The sequence below is a fragment of the Grus americana genome, chromosome 2 (assembly GCF_028858705.1).
Source record: "Grus americana isolate bGruAme1 chromosome 2, bGruAme1.mat, whole genome shotgun sequence".
Lineage (NCBI taxonomy): Eukaryota > Metazoa > Chordata > Aves > Gruiformes > Gruidae > Grus > Grus americana.
Window position 1 is genome coordinate 168,858,865 of NC_072853.1, and position 21,127 is coordinate 168,879,991.

At 71.8% G+C, this 21,127-nt stretch overlaps 2 protein-coding genes across 2 annotated transcripts in view; one reads left to right on the forward strand and one right to left on the reverse strand.

Moving 5' to 3' along the window:
* The first annotated feature begins 2,592 nt into the window (after window positions 1-2,592).
* LOC129203639 (gastrula zinc finger protein XlCGF57.1-like) lies at window positions 2,593-5,763 on the forward strand. Its single transcript, XM_054818440.1, is given in 5 exon segments — window positions 2,593-2,956; window positions 3,106-3,232; window positions 3,859-3,966; window positions 4,150-4,382; window positions 4,385-5,763. Coding segments are annotated over 4 exon segments (1,470 nt in total). The 5' UTR covers window positions 2,593-2,956; the 3' UTR covers window positions 5,387-5,763.
* A 3,283-nt stretch (window positions 5,764-9,046) lies between these two features.
* Window positions 9,047-21,127, reverse strand: part of LOC129203637 (SCO-spondin-like) — a 47,383-nt gene continuing 35,302 nt past the window's right edge. The window contains exons 56-92 of the mRNA XM_054818438.1: window positions 20,955-21,046; window positions 20,659-20,826; window positions 20,324-20,576; window positions 20,195-20,241; window positions 18,988-19,152; window positions 18,751-18,917; window positions 18,214-18,371; window positions 17,591-17,790; window positions 17,404-17,445; window positions 17,112-17,285; window positions 16,771-16,980; window positions 16,382-16,549; window positions 16,179-16,310; window positions 15,683-15,923; window positions 15,322-15,474; window positions 15,198-15,244; window positions 14,784-14,957; window positions 14,563-14,709; window positions 14,114-14,244; window positions 13,730-13,854; window positions 13,581-13,627; window positions 13,088-13,369; window positions 12,833-12,994; window positions 12,615-12,731; window positions 12,222-12,360; window positions 11,909-12,111; window positions 11,588-11,761; window positions 11,371-11,498; window positions 11,091-11,236; window positions 10,926-10,972; window positions 10,677-10,841; window positions 10,295-10,503; window positions 10,101-10,196; window positions 9,860-9,920; window positions 9,572-9,702; window positions 9,316-9,466; window positions 9,047-9,204 (exon numbers count right to left, since the gene is read on the reverse strand). Coding sequence (XP_054674413.1) covers window positions 9,182-9,204; window positions 9,316-9,466; window positions 9,572-9,702; window positions 9,860-9,920; window positions 10,101-10,196; window positions 10,295-10,503; window positions 10,677-10,841; window positions 10,926-10,972; window positions 11,091-11,236; window positions 11,371-11,498; window positions 11,588-11,761; window positions 11,909-12,111; window positions 12,222-12,360; window positions 12,615-12,731; window positions 12,833-12,994; window positions 13,088-13,369; window positions 13,581-13,627; window positions 13,730-13,854; window positions 14,114-14,244; window positions 14,563-14,709; window positions 14,784-14,957; window positions 15,198-15,244; window positions 15,322-15,474; window positions 15,683-15,923; window positions 16,179-16,310; window positions 16,382-16,549; window positions 16,771-16,980; window positions 17,112-17,285; window positions 17,404-17,445; window positions 17,591-17,790; window positions 18,214-18,371; window positions 18,751-18,917; window positions 18,988-19,152; window positions 20,195-20,241; window positions 20,324-20,576; window positions 20,659-20,826; window positions 20,955-21,046 — 5,275 coding nt within the window. The 3' untranslated portion in view covers window positions 9,047-9,181. The remainder of the gene's footprint in view (window positions 9,205-9,315; window positions 9,467-9,571; window positions 9,703-9,859; window positions 9,921-10,100; window positions 10,197-10,294; window positions 10,504-10,676; window positions 10,842-10,925; window positions 10,973-11,090; window positions 11,237-11,370; window positions 11,499-11,587; window positions 11,762-11,908; window positions 12,112-12,221; window positions 12,361-12,614; window positions 12,732-12,832; window positions 12,995-13,087; window positions 13,370-13,580; window positions 13,628-13,729; window positions 13,855-14,113; window positions 14,245-14,562; window positions 14,710-14,783; window positions 14,958-15,197; window positions 15,245-15,321; window positions 15,475-15,682; window positions 15,924-16,178; window positions 16,311-16,381; window positions 16,550-16,770; window positions 16,981-17,111; window positions 17,286-17,403; window positions 17,446-17,590; window positions 17,791-18,213; window positions 18,372-18,750; window positions 18,918-18,987; window positions 19,153-20,194; window positions 20,242-20,323; window positions 20,577-20,658; window positions 20,827-20,954; window positions 21,047-21,127) is intronic.

The window sequence follows — 21,127 nt, forward strand, 5'->3', positions numbered from 1 at the left end:
CCTCAGCCAGGCAGGGTCCTGCTGCCAGCCGGCTCCAACGCCGTTCTGCTGCTGCCTGCCGTCATGGAGAGCGGCATCCAGGGGTGCCGGAGGGGATGTGATTGGCAGCCGATGGAAAACCCCGGCTCTGAAATGGTCTTTAAAAACCTCCGAAGGAGGGCTGGCCTGCACCAAGCTCTGCACCAGGACTGGTGCGGGAAGTGCGGGGGGAGCCCCATCCCCTCTTCAGGACAGGGGGGTCTCTGTGCCGCGGTGCCGGTTGGCAGCGCTGCCTGTGAGGTGCTGTGGGGCAGAGGGGCACCGACCCACCCTGGGGGCACCGCTGCGGTGGGAATGAACCAAAACTGCCACTAAACTGATTTGTCAAACCTAAGGACGTCTTGGGGCCGAGCGGGAGCTGTGGGGACAAAAAAGGTGGCACGGACTGGCAAAGCCGCGGTGCTGCTTGCCCAGGGCCAGTGCCACGAGGCTGCCTTGTGCCCTGAAGCAATCGGTGCCTGGCTCCTGCCATCGCTGCTGGCCGGCGGGAGCCGCTGGCTGAGCCCCTCACCAGGGCTGCGGGTCCCCACGGCCCACAGGAGCCGGCCGGGCAGCAGAGCGGGGCAGCGTGGGGCTGCGGTGGACATGCAGGCGCCCAGAGCGATGGCCTGGGGACACCTGGCCGGTGAGTGGGGAAAGGGCGGCTTTGGTGGGGACACGGAGGGCTGGCTCTGATGTCCCCGGGGCTCTGCATGAGCCAGGACTGGGCTGCGTCCTGCCGCCCCGGGCACTGCTGCTGGGGCTCAGCGTCACCCTCGCTGCCTCGGGGGACTGGGGATGTCCCTGGGGGCACCGGTCACAGCAGGGCTGTGGGCACGGCTGTGGCCGGCGGTCCTGGTGTTTGGCTGGGATAGAGTTAATTGTCCCCAGGAGCTGGGAGGGGACACAGCCAGGACAGGTGACCCAAACTGCCCAAAGGGATATGCCATCCCATATGACGTCACGCTCACTCTATAAGGGGGGAGCCGGCAGGGGAGGACAGGCTGGGCATCGGGTTCTGGGCGGTGAGCGAACTGCATCGTGCATCACCCGCTTTGTCTGTTCTGTTCTCAGTCCTGGTGCGGGCCTTTCCCTCTCCCTTTGCTGTCCCAGTAAACTGTCCTTACCCCGACCCACCAGTTTTACCTTCTTCCTCAGTTCTGCTCCCCATCCTGCCGTGGTGCTCAGCTGCCGGCTGGGGCTGAACCACGACACCCGGTACATTGTCCCGGCAGAGGCAGAGCCGTGCCGCCCGCGGGTGCCCGGTGGCCATCGGAGCCGCGCCGGCACCACGTCAGCTCTGCCCCCACCGCGCTCCCCAGGCTGTTCCCGGCAGCGGGGTCCGAGCTCCCCGCCCGGCGCCCGGCCCTCAGCGCGGCACAGCACCGGTGAGAGGTGCGGGGCCTGGAGCACAGCGCCGTCCTGCCGGCCTTCTGCCCATCTGCCCTGCCATTTGTCCTGCCATCCATCTGTCCGTCCGTCCATCAGTGTAGCCATCCCTCTCTCTGTCCCATCCATCCATCCATCTCTCCCTCCATCTCCACCCATCTCTACCCATCCGTCCGTCCGTCCATCCATCCATCTGTCCACCCACCCACCCACCCATGTCACAGAATCACAGAATGGTTTGGGTTGGAAGGGACCCCAACGACCATCTAGTTCCAACCCCCTGCCACCCACCCACCCATCCCTCCCCCCCGCCTCCCTCTGCCTGGCCCCCCCTCTGTCCGTCCCTCCCTCCCGTGGCGGCAGGAGTGCTGCTGGGGGGCTGGAGCAGGGGGGGACAACCCCGTGTCCCTGGGGTGTCGCACACGTGGGGCCTCTGGGGCCAGCAGCGCTGGGGGGGGGGGGGGGTGTGGGTGTGTGAGTGTGTGAGTGACACAACCTGGCCATGAGCCGGCAACGTGCGCTGGCAGCCCAGAAAGCCACCCGTGTCCTGGGCTGCGTGTCCAGCAGCGTGAGCAGCAGGTCGAGGGAGGGGATTCTGCCCCTCTGCTCCGCTCTGGGGAGACCCCCCTGCAGTGCTGCGTCCAGCTCGGGGGTCCCCAGCACAAGAAGGACACGGAGCTGTTGGGGCGAGTCCAGAGGAGGCCACGGAGATGCTGCGAGGGCTGGAGCACCTCTGCTCTGGAGACAGGCCGAGCCGAGCCGGGCGGCAGGACTACAGCTCCCGTGCTGCACCGGCGGCGGGCGGCCCTCCCGGGCTGAGGCGGGCAGGGACAAAAGCGGCCCCGCTGACCCCCGCCCCGGGAGGGGACCCCGGCCGCGACGGCCTCTCATCTCCGCTCCCCTGCGCTCCCCTCTGCCGGCCGCCCCCGGCCCTGCCGGCCCCCCCCGGTGCCCGGCGCCCCCCCGGTGCTCGCCCCTGCCCGGCCTTTCCCTGTCTCGCCACGGGGCCCCCGTGCCCAGGCGGACACGCTGCTCCGCGTCCCACCCGCCCGGCCCCCCTGGCTCCGGCCCTGCCGACACCGACACCAGCGCTGGGCAGGGCCCGGGACGGGACGGGTGGTCAGACCCCCCGGGACAACCCGGCACATCTTCCTCCTGCTCTCCTTGGGCACCGCAGGCCCGTTTGGGGAGTCGCGAGCTTCCCCAGAGCCCCTTTTCCCGGCGAGTTCTCGCCTTTTGCCGGCCGGCTGCGTGGGCCACGCTCTTGGGGTCGGTGCTTTTAGCAGGAGTTTTGAAGGCTCTGGCTGGAAGGGAAGGCGGCTGTTGGCAGGTAAGTGCGCTTCTGCCCCCGATTCCTTCTGAATCCAGGTGTTGTGCTTGGCAGGGCCCCTCTGTCCTTGCTGCGCCGGCGCGGCTGCTCACGGGACAGGCCTCTCCTGCGGAACCCGGAGCATCCCACCGCCGTCTTCCCGCACAAGTAGCTGTATACCTGCCTCCGTCTGCCCGCCGAGAGCCAGCGGCACGCCGGACTCCAGGCCGCTGCGGCAAGGTGGGGGTCTGAGCTGTCCCGGCGCTGCCGTTGGGATGCCGGAGCCCCCGGTGCCACCGGGGCCCTGCCCGGCACCGGCAGGATTTCCGCGGAGGGGCTCAGCGAACACGCGGTGGGGCGTGCTGAGCCGGGCGTGCTTCTTGCTGCAGATGTCGGTGACCTTTGAGGACGTGGCCATCTACTTCTCCCCCGAGGAGTGGGCAGAGCTGGCGGACTGGCAGCGGCGGCTCTACCGGGAGGTGATGCTGGAGAACTACCAGGCGGTCGCCTCGCTGGGTGAGGACTCTCTCCGGCGCCGCCGGGCTGGGGTCGAGCCGCAGTTCACCTCTGTAACGGAGCTGGAGCCTGGAAAGCGAAAATCCAGCTGTCGCCGTTGGTGCCCGAGCGCTGACGTAGGGGTTGTGATCGCAGGTTTTACCCTGCCAGGCAGCCTCCTGCGGAGAGCGGTCCTGGTAGAGAGAATAGAACAGAACAGAACAGAACAGAACAGAATAGAATAGAGCAGAACAGAGCAGAACAGAATAGAAGAGGAATAGAACAGAACAGAATAGAACAGAATAGGAATAGAACAGGACTGGACTATTTCATTTGGAAGGGACCTACAACGACCATCTAGTCCCACTGCCTGACCCCTTCAGGGCTGACCAGAGTTCCTGGCTGACCAAAACCTCCCTGGCGCAGCGAGGAACCATTCCCAGGTGCTGTCAGCAGGCGAGCGGACGAGGTGACGAGGGCAAGGCGAGAGGAGGCTGTAGGCGCAGGGACGGGGGGGCTGAAGCTGTAGGCGGGCAGGGACAGGAGAGAGGAGCAGAGTTGGGGGAGATGCTGGAGCTGTGGGTGTGGGGGGGCGGCGATGCTGTCCCGCAGTGCGGGAGAGGGTGCCTCTCTCTGCCCCCGGACAGGCTGGCCTGCCGTCAAGCCAGAGATCATCTGCCAGATGGAGCGAGCAGAGCTGCTGTGTGTGCCAGACCCCCCCAGGACACAGCGGAGCCACTGGACCCCTGTCTCAGGTTGGTACCGGGGGGCTGTGGGGGTTGGGGGGGGTTCCAGCAGCAGCGTCCCCTCGGCCCCAGATGCTCTGTGCAGCAGGAAGGGTGGGGGGCTGGTGGGGTGCCCATGCCGCTGGCCATGGGGAGGGGTCCCACGTGCCCGTCCAGTCCCTGGCAGTGACCCCAGCCTCTTCTCCCCAGCAGCCGGTGACCCTGGGAGGCAGAGGGAGGCTGGGGGGGTCCCCGAGGGGCTGCTGGCACCCACCGCCCTGCTCCCGGGGATGCCCAAGCAGGGCAGGAGTCGTCAGGGGTACTCAGCCCACAGATGGCCAGGCAGGAGCCGGGGGGGGGGGGTCTTCAGGGCGCCCTCGCCTCCACCCCTTGCCAACCCCTCGGCTGCTGGAGAAGACCCCCACCACGCTGGAGACGACCCCCCCGACGTGTCCTGAGTGCAACAAGAGCTTCAGGAGCCAGGCGGCATTGGCCGTCCATGTGCAGAGCCACACGGGTGAGCGGCCCTTTGGCTGCCCCCGCTGCAGGAAGGGCTTCCCCTCCAAGGGGGGGCCTCAAGCGCCACCAGAAGACCCACATGGGCAAGCTGGACCTCCCCTGCCCCCATGCCAGCCCACATCTTCCAGCCAAGCTTCTGCTGGTCCAGCCCCCCTGCAGCCCCCCAGCCCCTAAGAGACCCCACGGCTGCACGGAGTGCGGGAAGAGCTTCGGCAAGAGCCGGGACCTGAAGAAGCACCAGCAGATGCATACGGCAGCACGGCCGTTCTCCTGTCTGCAGTGCGGCCGCCGCTTTCGGCTGAAGCAGATCCTGGCATCGCATCAGAAGGTGCACGGCGGGGAGAAGCCCTTCGGCTGCGCTGACTGCAGCAAGCGCTTCGGTCAGAAGCATCACCTGCTGAGCCACCGGCACGTGCACACCGGTGAGAAGCCCTTCACGTGCCGTCACTGCGGCCACCGCTTCAGCCAGAAGCACCACCTGGTCAGCCACCAGCGCATCCACACCGGGGAGCGCCCCTTCGCCTGCGCCCACTGCCCCGAGGCCTTCAGGGACAGGAAGACCCTCACGATCCACCAGCGCATCCACACCGGGGAGAAGCCCTACAAGTGCGGCGAGTGCGGCAAGACCTGCAGCCAGAAGCAGCACCTGAAGAGCCACCAGCCCGTGCGCCGCGGCCCGCCAGCGGTGCCGGAGGGTGTGTGGTGTGAGGGGAGGTGTCTTACCCCGGCGGAGAACCGGGCAGAGGACAAGCCCTTGCAGCGCAGCCACTGCGAGAAGCAGTTTCGGGATGAGGGGATCATGCTGGCTCACCAGTGCACCCACGGCACCCCCCAGCCTGTGGCCACCTCCACAGCCCAGCACCACCTGAAACTGCTGCTGAGGGGCTGCGGGGTGCTGGGGCTGTGTGTGTGGGTGGCTGCGGGGGGGTGACCCAGAGCACCAACCTCCAGCTGCACCGGAGCAGCCATGCATGAGCCGGGAGCGAGTGATGGCCGCGGCCCCCTCCACCACCGGCTCCAGCTGTGGCCCGAGAAGCATCCTCACCAGCAGCTGGATCGTCCTTGACGTTTCCATCGTGCTTGTCGGTTTGGGGGGGGGGGGGGGGGGGGTGTCGTTGTTGGCACCCCTTCCCCGCTGTGCTGGGCCCTGCGATGCCGGCACCTGCTGCGGGAGAGCCGTGGGCGCAGGACCGGCTGCCAGGGCAGGGAAATACAATAAATAGATCACAAGGGTCAGAATGGTTTACAGGACAGAGGGGAAGATGCTGCTTGATTTTTCCACCTGGATAGTAAATAAAAAGCTTCTTCATGCTGACAACAAGCGGTGAGCTCCACAGCAGCATGGCCTGTGCCACTGCTCGCCAGCAGCAGCACCTGGGGTCCAGCATCCCCTTGCTTGTCCCTAGAAAACCCCTTCCCCGGCCCATTCTCATTTGGACACGGCGAGAGGCTGGGATCTGCCTGGGGGGCTCCAGCGGGCAGGCGGGGGTGAAGCAGTGGGACGTGGGCGAGGGCTCATCTCGGCAAAGGTGCCACCCGTGCCGGGGCCGCCGGATCTCGCTGGGAACGGCCTGCTCTTCCCATCGGCTTTTCGAAAATTCTGGGCACTGGACACCACTGGGGCTGGGGCAGGCGGATGGTGGGGATGGCCGGGGGGGGGCTGCCCATCCCCTGCCCGACAGCGACCCTGTCCCCGCGCGTCCCCGTGGCCCCAAGGCTTTCTGGACAACAGCTCCCTCCCGCGGGTCTGGGCTCCCCCAAACAGGGTTGATCCGAGTGGCCTCGGGCACGTCCCCACGTCACTGACCGCTCCTGCACGAGCCCACCCTTCCTGCGGCCACTTCAGCCCCCCCAGACTGTTTCCACCAGCCTGGGGTTGCTCCAGGCTTGGCCCCAAACAGTCCCAGCTCACCGCGAGACGAATCGTCCCTTTTCAGAAATACAGAATGAGCAAGAAGCAGAGCAGGACCCGGGATTAATGGGCAGGTCTATCAGGTCTATGCCAGCAGGGCGGTCATCCCTACAGCCCAGCCCACCCCTACAGCCCAGCCCACCCCTACAGCCCAGCCCATCCCATTCCATCCCCATCCCCATCCCCATCCCATTCCATCCCCATCCCCATCCCATCCCCATCCCCATCCCATCCCATCCCCATCCCCATCCCCATCCCATTCCATCCCCATCCCATCCCATCCCCATCCCATTCCATCCCCATCCCCATCCCCATCCCATTCCATCCCCATCCCCATCCCATCCCCATCCCCATCCCATCCCATCCCCATCCCCATCCCATCCCCATCCCCATCCCATCCCATCCCCATCCCATCCCCATCCCCATCCCCATCCCCATCCCATCCCCATCCCCATCCCCATCCTCATCCCCATCCCCATCCCATCCCCATCCCCATCCCATCCCATCCCCATCCCCATCCCATCCCCATCCCCATCCCATCCCATCCCTTCCCCCACCCACACAGAAGCACAAGGGCAGCTCGGGCCCCATAGTTTAGGTCCAAAACCCACAGGTTCACGGCCATGGCTGAGCTCTGTCTGTCCATTTGTCTGTCCCTCTCCCTGGCTCAGCCGGGTGCCAGCACAGCCCATGGCATCTCTACGCTCCGTGGCGCAGCTGGGCATCCCATCGCCCAGGTCCCCGCTCCCGGTGGGGCGGCCTCCATCCCCTTTGCACCGACCTCCCCCTCGCTCTCTGCCCCCAGGAGTTATCACGATTGATGCACGATGGTGCTGGGCCAGCGGGGCGCTGTCGTGGCTGGGCACAGAACAGCATGGCACAGCACGGCACGGCATGGCACAGCACGGCACGGTGGTTGTGTCTCAGCACGCACCAGTAAATCTCCTTCAACCCCTCTGCCAGCTCTGCCCACTGCTCGGGACCCACCGGCCACGTCCTCAGGCATCACCAGCACCTGCAGCACCGGCCAACACCCCGCAGCACCCGTGGCACCGACAACATCCCAGCACCGGCAGCACCCGCAGCGGGGCTGTGGCGGGTGGCGCAGTGTGTCCCTCCCGGCCATCAGACACCCCCAGGCCAACAGCCTTTCTCCTTTTAAACACCAAAATCCAGCACCCCCATGCCCTGTGCCGCACTGGCCTCCCTCCGCCGGGTGAACGTGGCCGGCGCGTTGCCTGTCCCCAGGCTCGGTTCACCGCGGCACTGCTGCCCGCTCGCCCACCCGGGGGGAAGAGCAGCGGTTGCACCCACTCTGCTGTGAAACCCTCCCCTGACAGCAACAGCCTCCTGCAGCCCTCTGCTTGCCGGGGCAGGCAGCCTGGAGGGCAGGCAGCGGGACAGGCAGCAAGGAGCTGAAGGCAGCGAGGCAGGCAGCAGGAAGCTGCAGGCAGTGGGGAACCGCAGGCAGCAGGGCAGGCAGTGGGGCAAGGAGCGGGGAGCTGCAGGCAGCAAGGCAGGCAGTGGGGCAGGCAGGGGGGGAGCTGCAGGCAGCAGGGCAGGCAGCAGGAGCTGCAGGCAGCAGGGCAGGGCACAGCACTGACAGTGCCAGGCAGCGTAACATGCCGGGTGTGAGCCATCACCCCCCTCACGGCCGTCACCCCCCGGCAGCCGGTGCCAGCCCGACGCCCAGCCGGTGCCGGAGCTGCGGTGGGCGAAGGGGAGAACGGGGGCCCGGCTCTGCCAGTGCCAGTGGGACGTGGCCACTGGCGATGCCCCCAGCCCGGCAGAGCCCCCCGCCTGCCCCTCCTGGCTCCGGCAGCTGAGCCGGGACGAGCGCGTGGCCAGTCCCCCCCCCCCCCCCGGCTGCGGCGGGCACGAGTGACGCCGGTTTGCTGGGCAAGTGGCCAGGCTCTGTGAGCAGCCGGTCACCCCTCAGCCCCTTCCCTCCCCCCAAAGCCTGTGCTGCTCCAATCCTCAAATTCCGTTAAATTCTATTTAAAAACTGAAGCTTTAATGGTAACTGCAGCCTCATGCCGCCGTCCTCTGCCCGGCATCCCCAGCGAACCGTCTGTGCCGGGTGGGACAGGCCGGGCGAGGCTTTGGGGAGGGAGCGGGACGTGGGGCAGCCCCCCCAGCCGTGGATCCACCATGGGGGCAGCTGCTCTACAGAGACACCCAGACCTCAGGACTGGGGCTGCCGCAGCCCCTCGGCCCCCCCTTGGCCCTGCACCCCTCCCAGGCCCTCCCTTGTGCCCCCCATGCCCCCCCTGGTCCTCCCCAAACCCTTGCCCATCCCTCCCGGTTCCCCCTGAGACCCTCCCCATCTCTCCCCAGTCCCTCTCGGTCTCCCCGAGCCCTCCCTGGTCCCCCTGGTCCCTCCCGAGTTCTCCCCCGGTCCCCCTGGTTCCCCCCCAAACCCTTCCCATTCCCCCCGTCTCCCCAGTCCCTCCCCAGTCCTGGTCCCCCCCAAGCCTTCCCATTGCCCCCCCGTCTCCCTAGTCCCTCCCCAGTCCCACCAGTCCCCCCCGTTGGTCCTCCCAGTCCATCCCCAGTCCCCCGGTGTCATCCCCCCCCCGCCAGTCCTCCCAGTCCATCCCCCATCCCCCTGGCCCCCCCTGAGCCCTTCCTGGTCCCCCCCAATCCCCCCAGTCCCTCCCAGTGCCCCCCCCCTCGGTGCCAGACGCAGGGGCTGCTCCTGCAGGTTTATTGCAGCCCGGGGCAGGACCAGGAGCACCGGAGCATCCCGGGGGGGGCCGCCACTGCCGGGGGTGGGGGGCGTTGGGCCAGGGGTGCCCGGGGGGGGGGAGCTCCTCAGCGCCGGGAGAAATCCCCACCTGTGGGAGAGGGGGGTGAGGGGGGGGGCACGGGGTGCTGCACCCCCAGCCACGTGTGGGGCTCAGGGAGCTGCACCCCAGGGGGCTGCCCCCAGCCCCCCCCCCGCTCACCCTGGCAGCTGCTGCACTGGCAGCTGTGGATGACGGGCAGCACCACGGGCTCGGTCCGGCCGCCGGGACAGGGCAGGCGCAGGACGCGGACGGGGCTGCCGGGATCCAGGCGGTAGCTGCAGCAGTCGCAGAGGCTCTGCAGGTACGGCTCCTGCCCGGGGACACGCGGGTGCTGGCGCGGGGGGCGGAACCGGGGAGACCCCCCTGCTCCTGCTGCCCCTCAGCCCCACGGCAGAGCCCCCCGGCGCCGGCTGACCTCGGGGATGACGGTGGTGCGGGAGCGGCAGCGCCCGGCGCAGTAGCTGACCTCGACGGCGGGCAGGGCGCAGGGCCCCTTGGCGATGGTGCGCAGCTCGGTGAAGCGCCGGCACGTGGAGGACGGCTCCTCTGCAAGGGTTGGGGGCACAGCAGTGGCGCTGCCCGTGCTGCCTACGCTGCCCACGCTGCCTGCGCCGCCCCGACGCCTCCCCCCCGGCAGCGCGTGCGGCGAGGCCGTGGGGGTCCCGGTGGGCACCCACCCCCAGCGCAGGCCGCGGGACCTTACCCGGCCACTCTTCCCGGCACACGGGGCAGCAGCTGCCCGGCTCCCGCACCTTCACCGCGCCCTGCCGAGACGGTGGCCTCAGCCCCTGCCCACGAGAGCCCCCTCCCCACACGTGCCCCCTCCCCACGAGCGCCGCATCTACGCGTGCCCTCGCCCCACGAGTGCCCCCATCCTGAATTGTGCCCCCTCCCCATGAGTGCCCCCAGCCCACGTGTGCCCCCTCCCCAGAAGCGCCCCAGACCTCGGGGCAGGCGAGGGGGGGGCAGCCGGCGGTGCAGGCAGCCTGCCCGTTGACGCAGCGGCACGTCTCGCACTCCTCCTGCCACTCGCTGCCAGCCTGGAGGGGGGGACGACAGGGCTCAGCCCAGCCCGGGGTGCAATCGGGCACCCCCAGATGAGGGGCACCCCCAGATGAGGCACCCCGGCACCACTCACCTGGTGGAGCTGCCCCCGGTGCCGGCACTCGCAGAGGTCGGCCGGGACACAGTGGCCGGTGCCGTTGCGGTATCGGCCAGGCTGGCAGGTGCAGCCGGGGGCCGGGGACTCGCTGCAGTTACGCGGTGGCTCGCCGAAGATGTCCTGGCAGCTCCGCTCGCAGCCTGCTGGTGCGTCGGGGCCCTGCCGGTGCTCCCCCGCCGGACAGGCTGCATGCGGCACAGGGTATGGCACCGGCACCATCACCGGCACTGGCACCGGTGTGGTGCAGGACACAGGGATCGCTGCCTTGGCCCCGGGTGGGGGCCGGCACCGTGCGGGTGACAGCTCTGTCCCCTCCCTTGCCGCCTCCCGGGGTCGAGGGACTGTGGGGGGGACTCACGGCAGTCGGGGAGGCTGCAGGGGGTCCGGCGGGTGGGGGGCCCCAGGCACTCTGCCCCCTCGTAGAGGCGCTGCCGGAGCGGGTGCCGGTGGGAGAGCCGCTCGCCCGTCCCGCACGTCACCGAGCAGGGGGACCAGGGCGACCACGGGGACCACAGGCAGTCCACTGCGGGGGGCGAGATGTGGCGGCTGCTGCGCGGGGATGATGTCATGGGGACGGGGACAGGGACGGGGACGGGGGGCCTCTCACCGTTACAGTCCTCCTGGGAGCAGTTGAAGGTGCCGCGGACGCAGATGCTGCGGAGAGAGGGGAGATCGGCACCCAGCCAGCCCCCGCTGAGCTCCCAGCCCCCCAGCTCGGCCATGCATGTGGGGTGACCCACCCCGGGGCGACACCGGGGGCTGTGGCACCCACCAGCTGTTGCAGCGGTGCCGGAGGCGGCTGCCCGGCGCGTACTCCTGCTGCTGCTGCTCCTGCGAGAGGTTGTGTGCCCCGGGCAGGGCGAGGGGCAGCCGGCAGCGGCACAACTCGGGGGGGACGCAGGCTCCGTCCTGCAGCACCTGCGGGGCACCCACGGGTGACCAGGGACCGCTTGCCTCCTCGCTCGGCCCCCACCCTGTGCGGGGTCCCCGGGGTGGTGGGTGGCAGTGGGGTCCCCAGGGCTGGGGGGAGGGCTCGGGGGGTGCAGCCGTACCTGGCCGGGTGGGCAGGCGCAGCCGGGCTGGCAGCTCTCTGGCAGGCACCGTGTCCCCGGGCGGAGGTGGGCACAGATGTGGGGGCAGGCGTTGGCGCAGTCCTGGTACACCTGCCCGCCGGGGCACTCTGCGGGAGAGGAGGGGGCGGCTGCGGCATGAGAACCCCTGGCAGCCCAAGGTCCCCCCACCCCTAAACCTGGCTGGGCCCCCCCTTACCCGCCGAGCAGTTGCGGGCGTTGCAGACGCGGTGCAGCAGCAGCGGCAGGAGGGTGCACGGCTCCTCCCTGCCCCCCGGCACCAGCAGCGGCTCCCGGTGCCGCTCGGAGATGCCCCCACCGCAGCTGGCACTGCAGGGGCTCCACGGGGACCAGGGGCTCAGCCGGCAGCCGGCTGCGGGGGGAGCGCGGGCTCAGGGCTGTGCCTCGCCATCTCAGCCTCCCACTGTCCACCATCCCACCGTTGGCCATCGCACCATCCGCCATCTCACGTCCCACCGTCTCACCGTCCCACCGCCCAGCCCACCGTGGTGGCACTCACCGGGGCAGGGCTGTGGGTTGCACTCAGCCGTCTCCTTTGTGCCGGCGGCACTGCAGGGCACCCCGCCGGCACTCTCCTGGCAGCTGCGGTGCCGGGTGGTGTTGCCAGCGCCGCAGCTGCGGGAGCAGGGTCCCCACGGGGACCAGGGCCCATAGGAGGGACACGCCGGGGCTGGGCAGGCGAAGGTCCCATTCCCACAGGTGCTGCACCAGGAGCGACGCCGGCATCAGCGTCCCCACCGCCGGGGGCTCTGCCACGCGGCACAGCTGTGCCCGCCTTGCTGCCGTGCCCCCCCCCCCCGCCCGGCACCCACCAGTTGTGGCACTCCAGCTCTGCCACCTGTCCCGGCCGGAGCTCCCGGCTGCTGTTGGCGGCGGGCAGCCCGCAGCGGCATTCGGTGATGGCCACGCACGCCCCGTCCTGCAGCAGCTGCCCCGGAGGGCACCGGCACCCTGCGGGGGCAAAGAGGAGTGGGGCCGCACCCTTGGGTGCTGTGGGTGGTCCCGAGGGGGGCAGGTAGGGGGGAGCTCTGCCACGGGGATGTACGGTGCAGGGCATGGGTGCACCGGTGTGCCACGGTGCAGCCGGAACCAGCGCCGTGGGGCAGGAGGGTCTCACAGCTGTGATGGGGGGCAGGGGGCTGTGCTATGGGTGGGGGGCTGCAGGCAGCTCGGGGGTGGGGGTGGGCAGTGGCGGCAGCACGTACCCGGCTGGCAGGGCCCCTGCAGACACTCGACGTGGGGCCAGAGGTCGGCGCAGGCACGGGGGCAGCCGTTGGCGCAGGACGCGGCGAAGGCTCTTCCCCTCTCCTCGCACGCCTCCCCTGGGTGCGGGGCTGGGGGTCAGGGTGCAGCGGGGGCACGGCGCCCGCCTCGCTCCCCTCCAGCGTGCGGGGGTCCCCGGGGAGCTGGGGCGGGGGGTTACCTGGGCAAGCAGCGGTGTTGCAGCTCTCGGTCTGGGAGTGGGCACCGCGGCACTGCCGGCCGCCAGCCGGGTGCTGGGGTTGCCGTCGGCGCAGGCGGTAGCCCCCGCTGCAGGGGTCCTGGCAGGGCCCCCAGGGCCCCCAGGGGCTCCAGAGGCAGAGGTCTGCGGGACACGGGGGTCACCCGCCCCGCGGGGATGCCGCCGTCCCCAGCATGGTGCCCACGGCACCCTGCAGCCCCCCTGGCCCCCCGGTACCTTCGCAGACGTGGGGGTCTGGGCAGAGTCGCTCCTGCCGCAGCTCAGCCGAGCAGACGGCCCTGCCGCCGGCCCAGGGCAGCCCGGTCTGGGGGTCCAGGCAGGTTCGGTAGCGATGCTGCACCGCGGCCAGGGCCGAGACCCCCGCCGGCGTCCCCTCCGCTGGCCACCACCGCCCCGGCTGGGCCAGCAGCTGGGTGAGGGTGCCGGGGCCGAGCGCGGGCAGGGGCAGGCAGGGGCCGCAGGGCGCCCACTCCGACCAGGGGCTCAGCGGCAGCAGCCCTGGGGGGACATGGAGCCGCTGGGGACCCCCGGTCAGAGCATGGGGAGGGGGCAGCCCCCACCCGTGTGGGGCAGAGCAGCGTGCCCACCCCTCAGGGGGATGCCGGGGGGGTCCCTGAGCAGAGGGAAGGGGCTGGGGGGGGCTGGGGCCAGATCGAGGAGGTGCCGCCGAGGGCGGGGGGGCTCTGTGGTGCCGGGGGTCCGCACTCACCCTGGCAGCCCTGGCTGCTGCAGTGCAGGGTCCCGTTCCGGCACACGCTGGGAGGAGAACAGCAGGTGAGCACCCCCCTGCCCAGGCGCAGCACCCCGGCCCCCCACGTGCAGGGCTGCCCCCCCCCCACCCCCCCCAGCCCTGCTCACCACTCCGCGCAGCCCAGCAGGACGGTGTCACTGGCAGCCAGGGTCTGGGGGCTGCCGGGCCCCCCGGGGTGCAGGCAGTCGCACTGCGTGGGGGGCACACAGCCCCCGGCCTGCTCCAGCAGCCCCTGCCGGGACAGAGGGTGACGGGGGGGGGGGAGGCGATGGGTGCCCTCCCTGCAGCCCCCCCCCCCCCCTCCTGCCGCTTTGGGCCAGCTGGACGTTGGCGCTCGGGTCTCGCCATGGCCCCGCGGGCAACGGGCTGTCCTGTCCCCCGACCCCGGGGGGGCTGGCACCCATCCCATCCCCATCCCATCCCCGGGGACCCCCCTCTCCGGACCCCGTCCCCGATGCCGCAGACCCCTGCCCACCCCTGCCCGCTCTTGCCTGCGGGCAGGCGCAGCCAGGCAGGCAGGGGGGTGGCTGCGGGCAGAGCTCGGGGTGCTGCAGGCTGGAGCAGAGCTGGGCGCAGGGGGGGCCGCAGGGCCGGTACTCGAAGGGGGGAGCACAGCTGGCCTCTGTGGGGGAGAGGGGTCAGACAGGAGCCCCCACGGGCAGGGGCACCCCAGGCAGCGCCTGGGACAGGCAGGGGCAGGCAGGAGTGCATGGGACAGGCATGGGACCCCCGTGAGGGCATGGGGACGGGCAGGAGCAGGCAGGAAGCTCACAGGATGGGCAGGGACAGGGCAGGGAGCGCTCAGGATGGGCGAGGACACCCCAGTGTGCGCACAGGATGGGCAGGGTGCAGGCAGCGAGCCGGGAAGGGCAGGGGCGCCCCGGTCGAGCACAGGGACGGGCAGGGGCAGGCAGGGGGTGCGGGCAGCCCCGTTGCTCACCCGAGCACCCCGAGGTGTTGCAGGCACGGCTCTGCCCGTCCAGCCCCACGCAGCCCACGGGGCCCTGCCGGTGCCGGTGCCGGTGCTGCCGCGGGGCCTGGCAGGAGCAGGGGCTCCAGGGGCTCCAGGGGCTCCAGGGACAGGCAGCTATGGGCAGGGAGGGGACGGGGTGACGGCGGGCAGGGACCCCGCCGAGGCCCCCACCCCAGCCGGCACCCTACCTGGGCAGGGGCGCAGGTAACACGCCTCCACCTCGCGGCGTGTGCCGAAGCCGTGGCTGTGGTTGCAGGCAGCGCCGGGGGACGGGCAGGGGCAGGCAGCCTCCCTGGTGGTCAGGCCGGTGCCGCAGGAGTGGGAGCAGGGGCTCCACGGGCCCCAGGCGCAGCCCCCCAACCCTGGGGGGACACAGCACGTTACGGGGACACGGCACCCCAAAGCCACCACCGCAGTGCCCGGGGTCCCATCCATCCCACCGGGATCCCGGTCCTGCCCTGGGCCCTCCCAGGAGGTTCGGGGGTCCTGGGGGGCTTTGGATCGACCTCTCAGGCTCCAGGGGGGGCCGCACAGTCCGCACCCCCCCACCCTGGGGATGTCGATGATGCCCGTGCCCCCCATCCCCTCGCCCAGGCACTCACCGGCACAGGGGATGTCCTGGCACTGGGTGCCCTCGGGGGTGCAGGTGCTGTGGGGGGGACACAGCGGGTGGGTGGGAGGAGCAGCTCGACCCCCCCCCCACCCTCCCCAGACCCCAGCACTGACCATCGCTGGCACTCGCCCTGCGGCCAGCTCTCGCCCAGGCGCCTCTCGCCGCCCGCCTGCAGGCAGAGGGGCGGGCAGGGCCCCGCCGCGCACCCCCGGCTCTGCTCCTGCACCCCCTGGCACTCGCCATCCCCCGAGTCTGGGCTGGGGGTCCTGGGGGGGGGACACGGGGGTCACCCACCACACGGGGGGGCTGAGGGAGCGGAATCCCAGCCGGCACCCATGGGGGTCACAGTGGCTCCTGCCCCCTCCCCCCCCCCCCCCAGCCCCTGGGTGCTCCGTGTCCCCTGGGTGCTGTGTGTCCCCCCCGGGTGCCGTGTGCCCCCCCGGGTGCCATGTGCCCCCCCAGGTGCTGTGTCACCTGAAGCGAGCCTGTTGCCCGTCCCCGCAGGTGACGCTGCAGGGTGTCCAGCGGCTCCAGCGGCTCCACTGGCAGGGGGGCGGGGGGCAGCCCTGGGGGGTGCAGCGCAGGCGGCCCCCCACGCAGGTGCAGTTGTTGCAGCCGTCGCGGTAGCGGCTCCCCGGCACCCAGCTGTGCCCCGCCGCGTCCGTGCACTCGCAGTGGGTGGGGGGCACGCAGCCCCCGTCCTGCTCCAGGGTGCCTGCGGGGATGGAGGGGGGGGGGTCGGTGACAGGGGGTGGGGGTGGAGACACCCCCCCCGGCACGCACAGATGTGTGTGTGCAAGTTCACATACGTGTGTGCGTGTAAGTGTGCGGATAAGCGTGCAGGTACATCTGCCCCTGCAGACCCCAGGGGCACCCCCAGCCCTGCCCGAGGGGGGTCCTGAGCTCTGTCCCCCCCCCCCGCCAGCACCCCTTGGGGGATGCAGAGGGGACGAGGACAGGCAGGACTCACCGTTGGGGCAGCGGCAGCCGGGCTGGCAGCGCTGCTCCTGCCCGCAGGCCAGGCCCTCCTGCAGGTCCCGGCAGTGCCGCGGGCAGCGGTTGGCACAGGCCACCAGCGCCATGCCGGGCGGGCAGCCCTCCCCTGGAGACAGCACCCGTCAGCCCTCGGTGAGCCCCCCCCAAGCCCCCCCCCCCCCCATCCCCGTGCCATACCGCAGGGCCGGGCATTGCAGAGGCGCAGGTGGTGCCGCTCGCCAGGGCAGGGCTGCCCCCCATTTTTTGGGGGGGGCCGGGTGCAGGAGCGGCTGCGGACAGAGCGACCCCCCCCGCACGTCCGGTCACATCGCGACCAGGGGCTCCAGACCGACCATGCGCCGTCCACTGCCGCGCGGCGAGAGGGCGTCAAACGGGGGCCACCGCCCAGCGCCCCCCACGAGCCCCCTGTGCCACCGCCCAGCCCCCTCCATGAGCCCCCCACGCTGTCCCCCAACCTCCGCCCCCCCCCCCCCCCCCCGGCCCTGCACACCACCCCCCAGCCAGCCCTGCTCCCCAGCCCCCCCACCAGCCCCCCCAGCCCCCACGCCCCTCCCCGAGCCCCCCACCCTTGCAGGCCTGCAGGTTGCAGAAGCGGTGCTGGGTGTTGGCGCTGAGGATGTCGGGGCACCAGCGGCCCCCCGGCCCGGGGGGGGTGTAGGCACGCAGGCGGAGCTGCAGCCCCCCGCCGCAGCTGCGGGAGCAGCCGCCCCACGGCCCCCACGGCGTCCACCGGCAATCCCGTTCGGCACAGGACTCGTCCAGGCAGGGGGGGACGGCTGCGGGGACACCGGGGCTGGCACTGCCGACACCCGCAGCCCCCAGAGCCTGGGGGGGGGGGGTAGAGGGACACCCCCCCCCCCCTCCCAGCCCCTATAGGAGCAGTGGGGCTGGGCACCCCATAGCCCACCTGCGCAGTGGGGCAGGTTGCAGACGTGCTGCTGGACGCTGTCCCCGCTGCAGCCCCCCACCCTGCTGCAGGGGCGGCTGCGGCTCTTGGTGGCCGGCGCCTCGGGGTGGGTGCAGGTCTTGGAGCAGGGGGTCCAGGGAGACCAGGGGCCAAAGCCCCCCTCTTCCTCAGCGCCTGGCCCGGGATGAAGGCTCCCCATCAGCCGGCGGCATGAGCCCCCCTGTCATCGCAGAGCCCCCGTGCCGGGGGTCCCGAGGCAGCACCCCCCCCCGTCACGCAGCGCACCTCTCACCTGGGGCGGTGGGTCCGGGCTCTGGCAGGGGGGTGGTCATCGCTGTGGGGGGAGAGCAAATGCAGTGACACTCCTGCACCCCCCCCAGCCCCCCCCACCCGGGCCAGGGTGGTGGGACCCACGGGGGACCATGGGGCAGAGTGGCCGTGACCCACAGCAGGGCCGAGGGGCTGGGGCCGGCACCCACCGGGGCAGTCGGGGCTCCGGCAGAACTTGCTGTCGGTGCGGGGTCCCACACAGCCCCGGTCCCCGCAGGCCCGCCGGCGGGTCATCAGCCCCAGCCCCCCGCAGCTGGGCGAGCAGGGGCTCCAGGGGCCCCAGGGCCCGAACCCCCCGGCCCACCGGCACCCCGGCTCCGAGCAGCGCAGGCGGCCGTGCAGGCAGGTGCTGGGGTGGCAGGCAGCGTCAGGCAGGGGGGGGTGAGGAAGGGTCAGGGGATGGGGTGTGGGGGGGGGGCAGTGGGGGGATGAGGGATGGGGAGGGGCAGTGGGGGGGTGGGGGGGCACCAGGATGCAGGGTGCTGGGGATGGGTTGTGGGTGCCGGGTGGTGGGGAAGGGCAGTGGGGTGATGGGGAGGGGGTTCAGGGTGGTGGGGAAGGGCAGTGGGGTGGTGGGGGATGGGGAGGGGCACTGGGGTGGTGGGGAAGGGCTGCAGGGTGATGGGGAGGGGGTTCAGGGTGGTGGGGAAGGGCAGTGGGGTGGTGAGGGGGGGGAGCAGGGTGGTGGGGAAGGGGAGCAGGGTGTGGGGTGCTGGGGAGGGGCAGTGGGGTACATGGTGGCGGGGAAGGGTAGCGGGTGCTGGGCGCTCACCAGTTGGTGCAGGGCGTGTGGATGGTGCTGCCGGGGGGCAGCTCCTGGCCCGGCGCGAGGGGGGGGCTGTGGGTGCCCAGGCCCGGGGGGGCCGAGGGGGCGGCGGAGCCGTTGTGCAGCTCCCACAGGAGCTCGGTCGTCAGCACGCAGGGACACTCCTGGCACCCATGGCCCCGGGGGGCACCCATCACCCCAGGGAGCACCCAATGGCCCAGGGGCACCCATGACCCCAGGGGGCACCCATCACCCTGGGGAGCACCCGATGTCCCGGGGGCACCCATGGCCCCGGGGAGCACCCATCACCCTGGGGAGCACCCACCACCGCCGGGCTCCCCCGCCACCCCAGGGAGCACCCACTGCACCCAGGAGCACCCACTGCTCCAAGGAGCACCCACCACCCCCAGGAGCCACCCCAAGAGCAGGGACCAGCACCCCCCACCCATCCCAGCGCAGGAGGAGGCAGCACCCGGGGGTCGCCCCACAGAGGGGGGGGGGTCCAGGGCGCGGGAGCGGCACCCCGGGGTGCTGGGGGCTCACCGAGACGCAGGCGCCGCGGTGCAGGTAGGTGCCGGGGGGGCAGTGGCAGCCCTCCTGGCAGCCCCCCCAGAAGCAGCCCACCCGGCCGGCCAGGTGGGCACAGCTGTAGGGGCAGCCCTCGCCGCGCTGGCACTCGCGGTACAGCCGTCCCGCCGGGCAGCCCGCCTCTGCGCCAGCACCGGGGCTCAGCACCGCACCGGGGCCCGGCGGGGCGGGGGGCTGGGGGTCGCTACTCACCCCGGCACACCTGGGTGTTGCAGATCTGGCTCTGCAGGCCCAGCCCCGGGCACACCGGCTCGTGGCACTGCCGCCGGCGCAGCCGCTCGCCCCCGCCGCAGGAGACGCTGCAGGGCCCCCACGGGGACCACGCGCCCCACGGCGACCACGCACCCCACGGCGCCTCTGCGGACACGGGGAGGGAGAGCGGGATGGGACGGGGCGGCCGTCGGCTCAGCTGGAGCCAGCGCAGGGGCAGCCTCGGCCTTGCCGGCGGCAGGAGCTTTAGCCGGCGCTGCACCGGTGCTGACGCCAGCCCCGACACCACGGCCCTTGGGAACAGGGTTGCTCTGCCCCACCGCATCACCCGCACCGCACAGCACAGCACTGCACCGTGCAGCATTGCATGGCGCTGCTCGGCGCTGCGCGGCAGCACGTCGCGCTGTGCTGGGCCACACGGCACCGCGTGGCACCGCACGGCATCGCATGGCACTGCAGGGCGCCCATGTCACCTCCCTGCTCTGCACAGGACTGCACAGCGCTGCGTGGCGCTGCATGGCACGGCACGGTGCTGCATGGCACGGCACAGCACTCTGCCAACACAGATCTGCTCTCCAGGGAGCCCCCACCCCATCCACCCCATGGCACCCCACTTACCCTGTGCCACCCCATGGCACCCTGCGCCCTATCCCTGCCCCTGCGCTCCCCCAGGACCCCCCCAGCCCTGTCCCCTCACCCCACCGCGTCCCTGCCCTGGGGTCAGGCAGCAGCTGGGGTCACCACCGCAGGGACACCCACCCACCCCAGGGACACCCACCCACCGCAGGGACACCCACCCACCACAGGGACACCCACCCACCACAGGGACACTCTCCCCAGGACGCCAACCCTGAGGGCACCCACTCCATGGACGCCCACCCCAGGGTCACCTCTCCCAGGATCACCCACCCTATGGACGCCCACCCCAGGGAGCCCCAGGTGCTCAGCGCACCCACCCCTCCAGCCCCCCAGGCCCCATATCTTGCACGGCCCCCCCAGGGCCCCCCCCAGGGCCGGGGGCTCTCACCTCGGCAGGGCTGGTGGCCACAGAGCCGGGCAGGGGCGGCCCCCCCGGGAGCGGGGCACCCCAGCATCGTGTGCACCCCCCAGCACCATGAGCCCCACTCCCTGCACCGTGGGTACCCCGGGACCCCCACCCAGCCCCGCCACCACCATGGCCAGCCGGTACCTGGGCAGGGCTCCGTGCCGCACACCATCGCCCCGGCCATGCAGGTGCTGCCAGAGAGGGGAGTCATTGGTGGGGGGGGGACACCCCGGGCGGGACCCCCGGGCAGCGCCACGGCCGCCACATCCGCACCAGTTGTTGCAGGCGTCGAGGGCCGCGGTGTCGCCGGGCTGGTAGAGGCGGCCGCGGTGGTAGCAGAGGCAGTGGCCGGATGGCACGCAGCTCTGGTTCTGCAGCAGTAGCCCAGCCGGGCAGGCACAGCCGTCGTGGCAAAGCGCGGCACACTCCACGCCCGTGCCCAGGTCCAGGCAGAGCCGCGGGCAGGGCCCACCGCCACGCCTGCACTCCTCCGCCGTCCGGTAGACCATGTCCCCTGGGCACCGCGCTGCAGGCAGAGCGGGCAGCGGGGCTGGGCATCGTCTGCCGCTGGTGCTGCCGGGCAGCGGGTCCCGGCGCGGAGCACCCACCTCGGCAGGGTCGGGTGTTGCAGTCCCGCGTCTGGACGTGGGGGCCGGCGCAGTCGGGCCCCCCGTGCTCCGGGGGTGCACAGACCCGGTGCCGCCTCTGCTCGCCGGCGCCGCAGGGAGCGGAGCACTCGGACCAGGGCGTCCAGGCGCTCCAGCCGGTGTCGGGCTCTGCCGGGGACGGACGGACACACGGCACTCGAGAGGCCACCACGGTACCAGGCATGGGGGTCCCCAGGCCAGCACCGGCACAGCCCCCGCCATTGCTGGTGCCACAGTGGGGCTCGGTGGGCGCCTACCGGTGCCGCAGGCCTCGTGGCACTCGCGCACCTCCCGTGCCTCCCCGGCGCAGGGGGCTCCGCCGCCGGCTGCCGCGGGGTTGGAGGGTGACCTGCGGGAAGGCGCCACGTGGCTGTCCCGTCCGTGGGGCACTGCCGTGGGGCAGGATCCCCCCAGAACCCCCCAGCCCCGC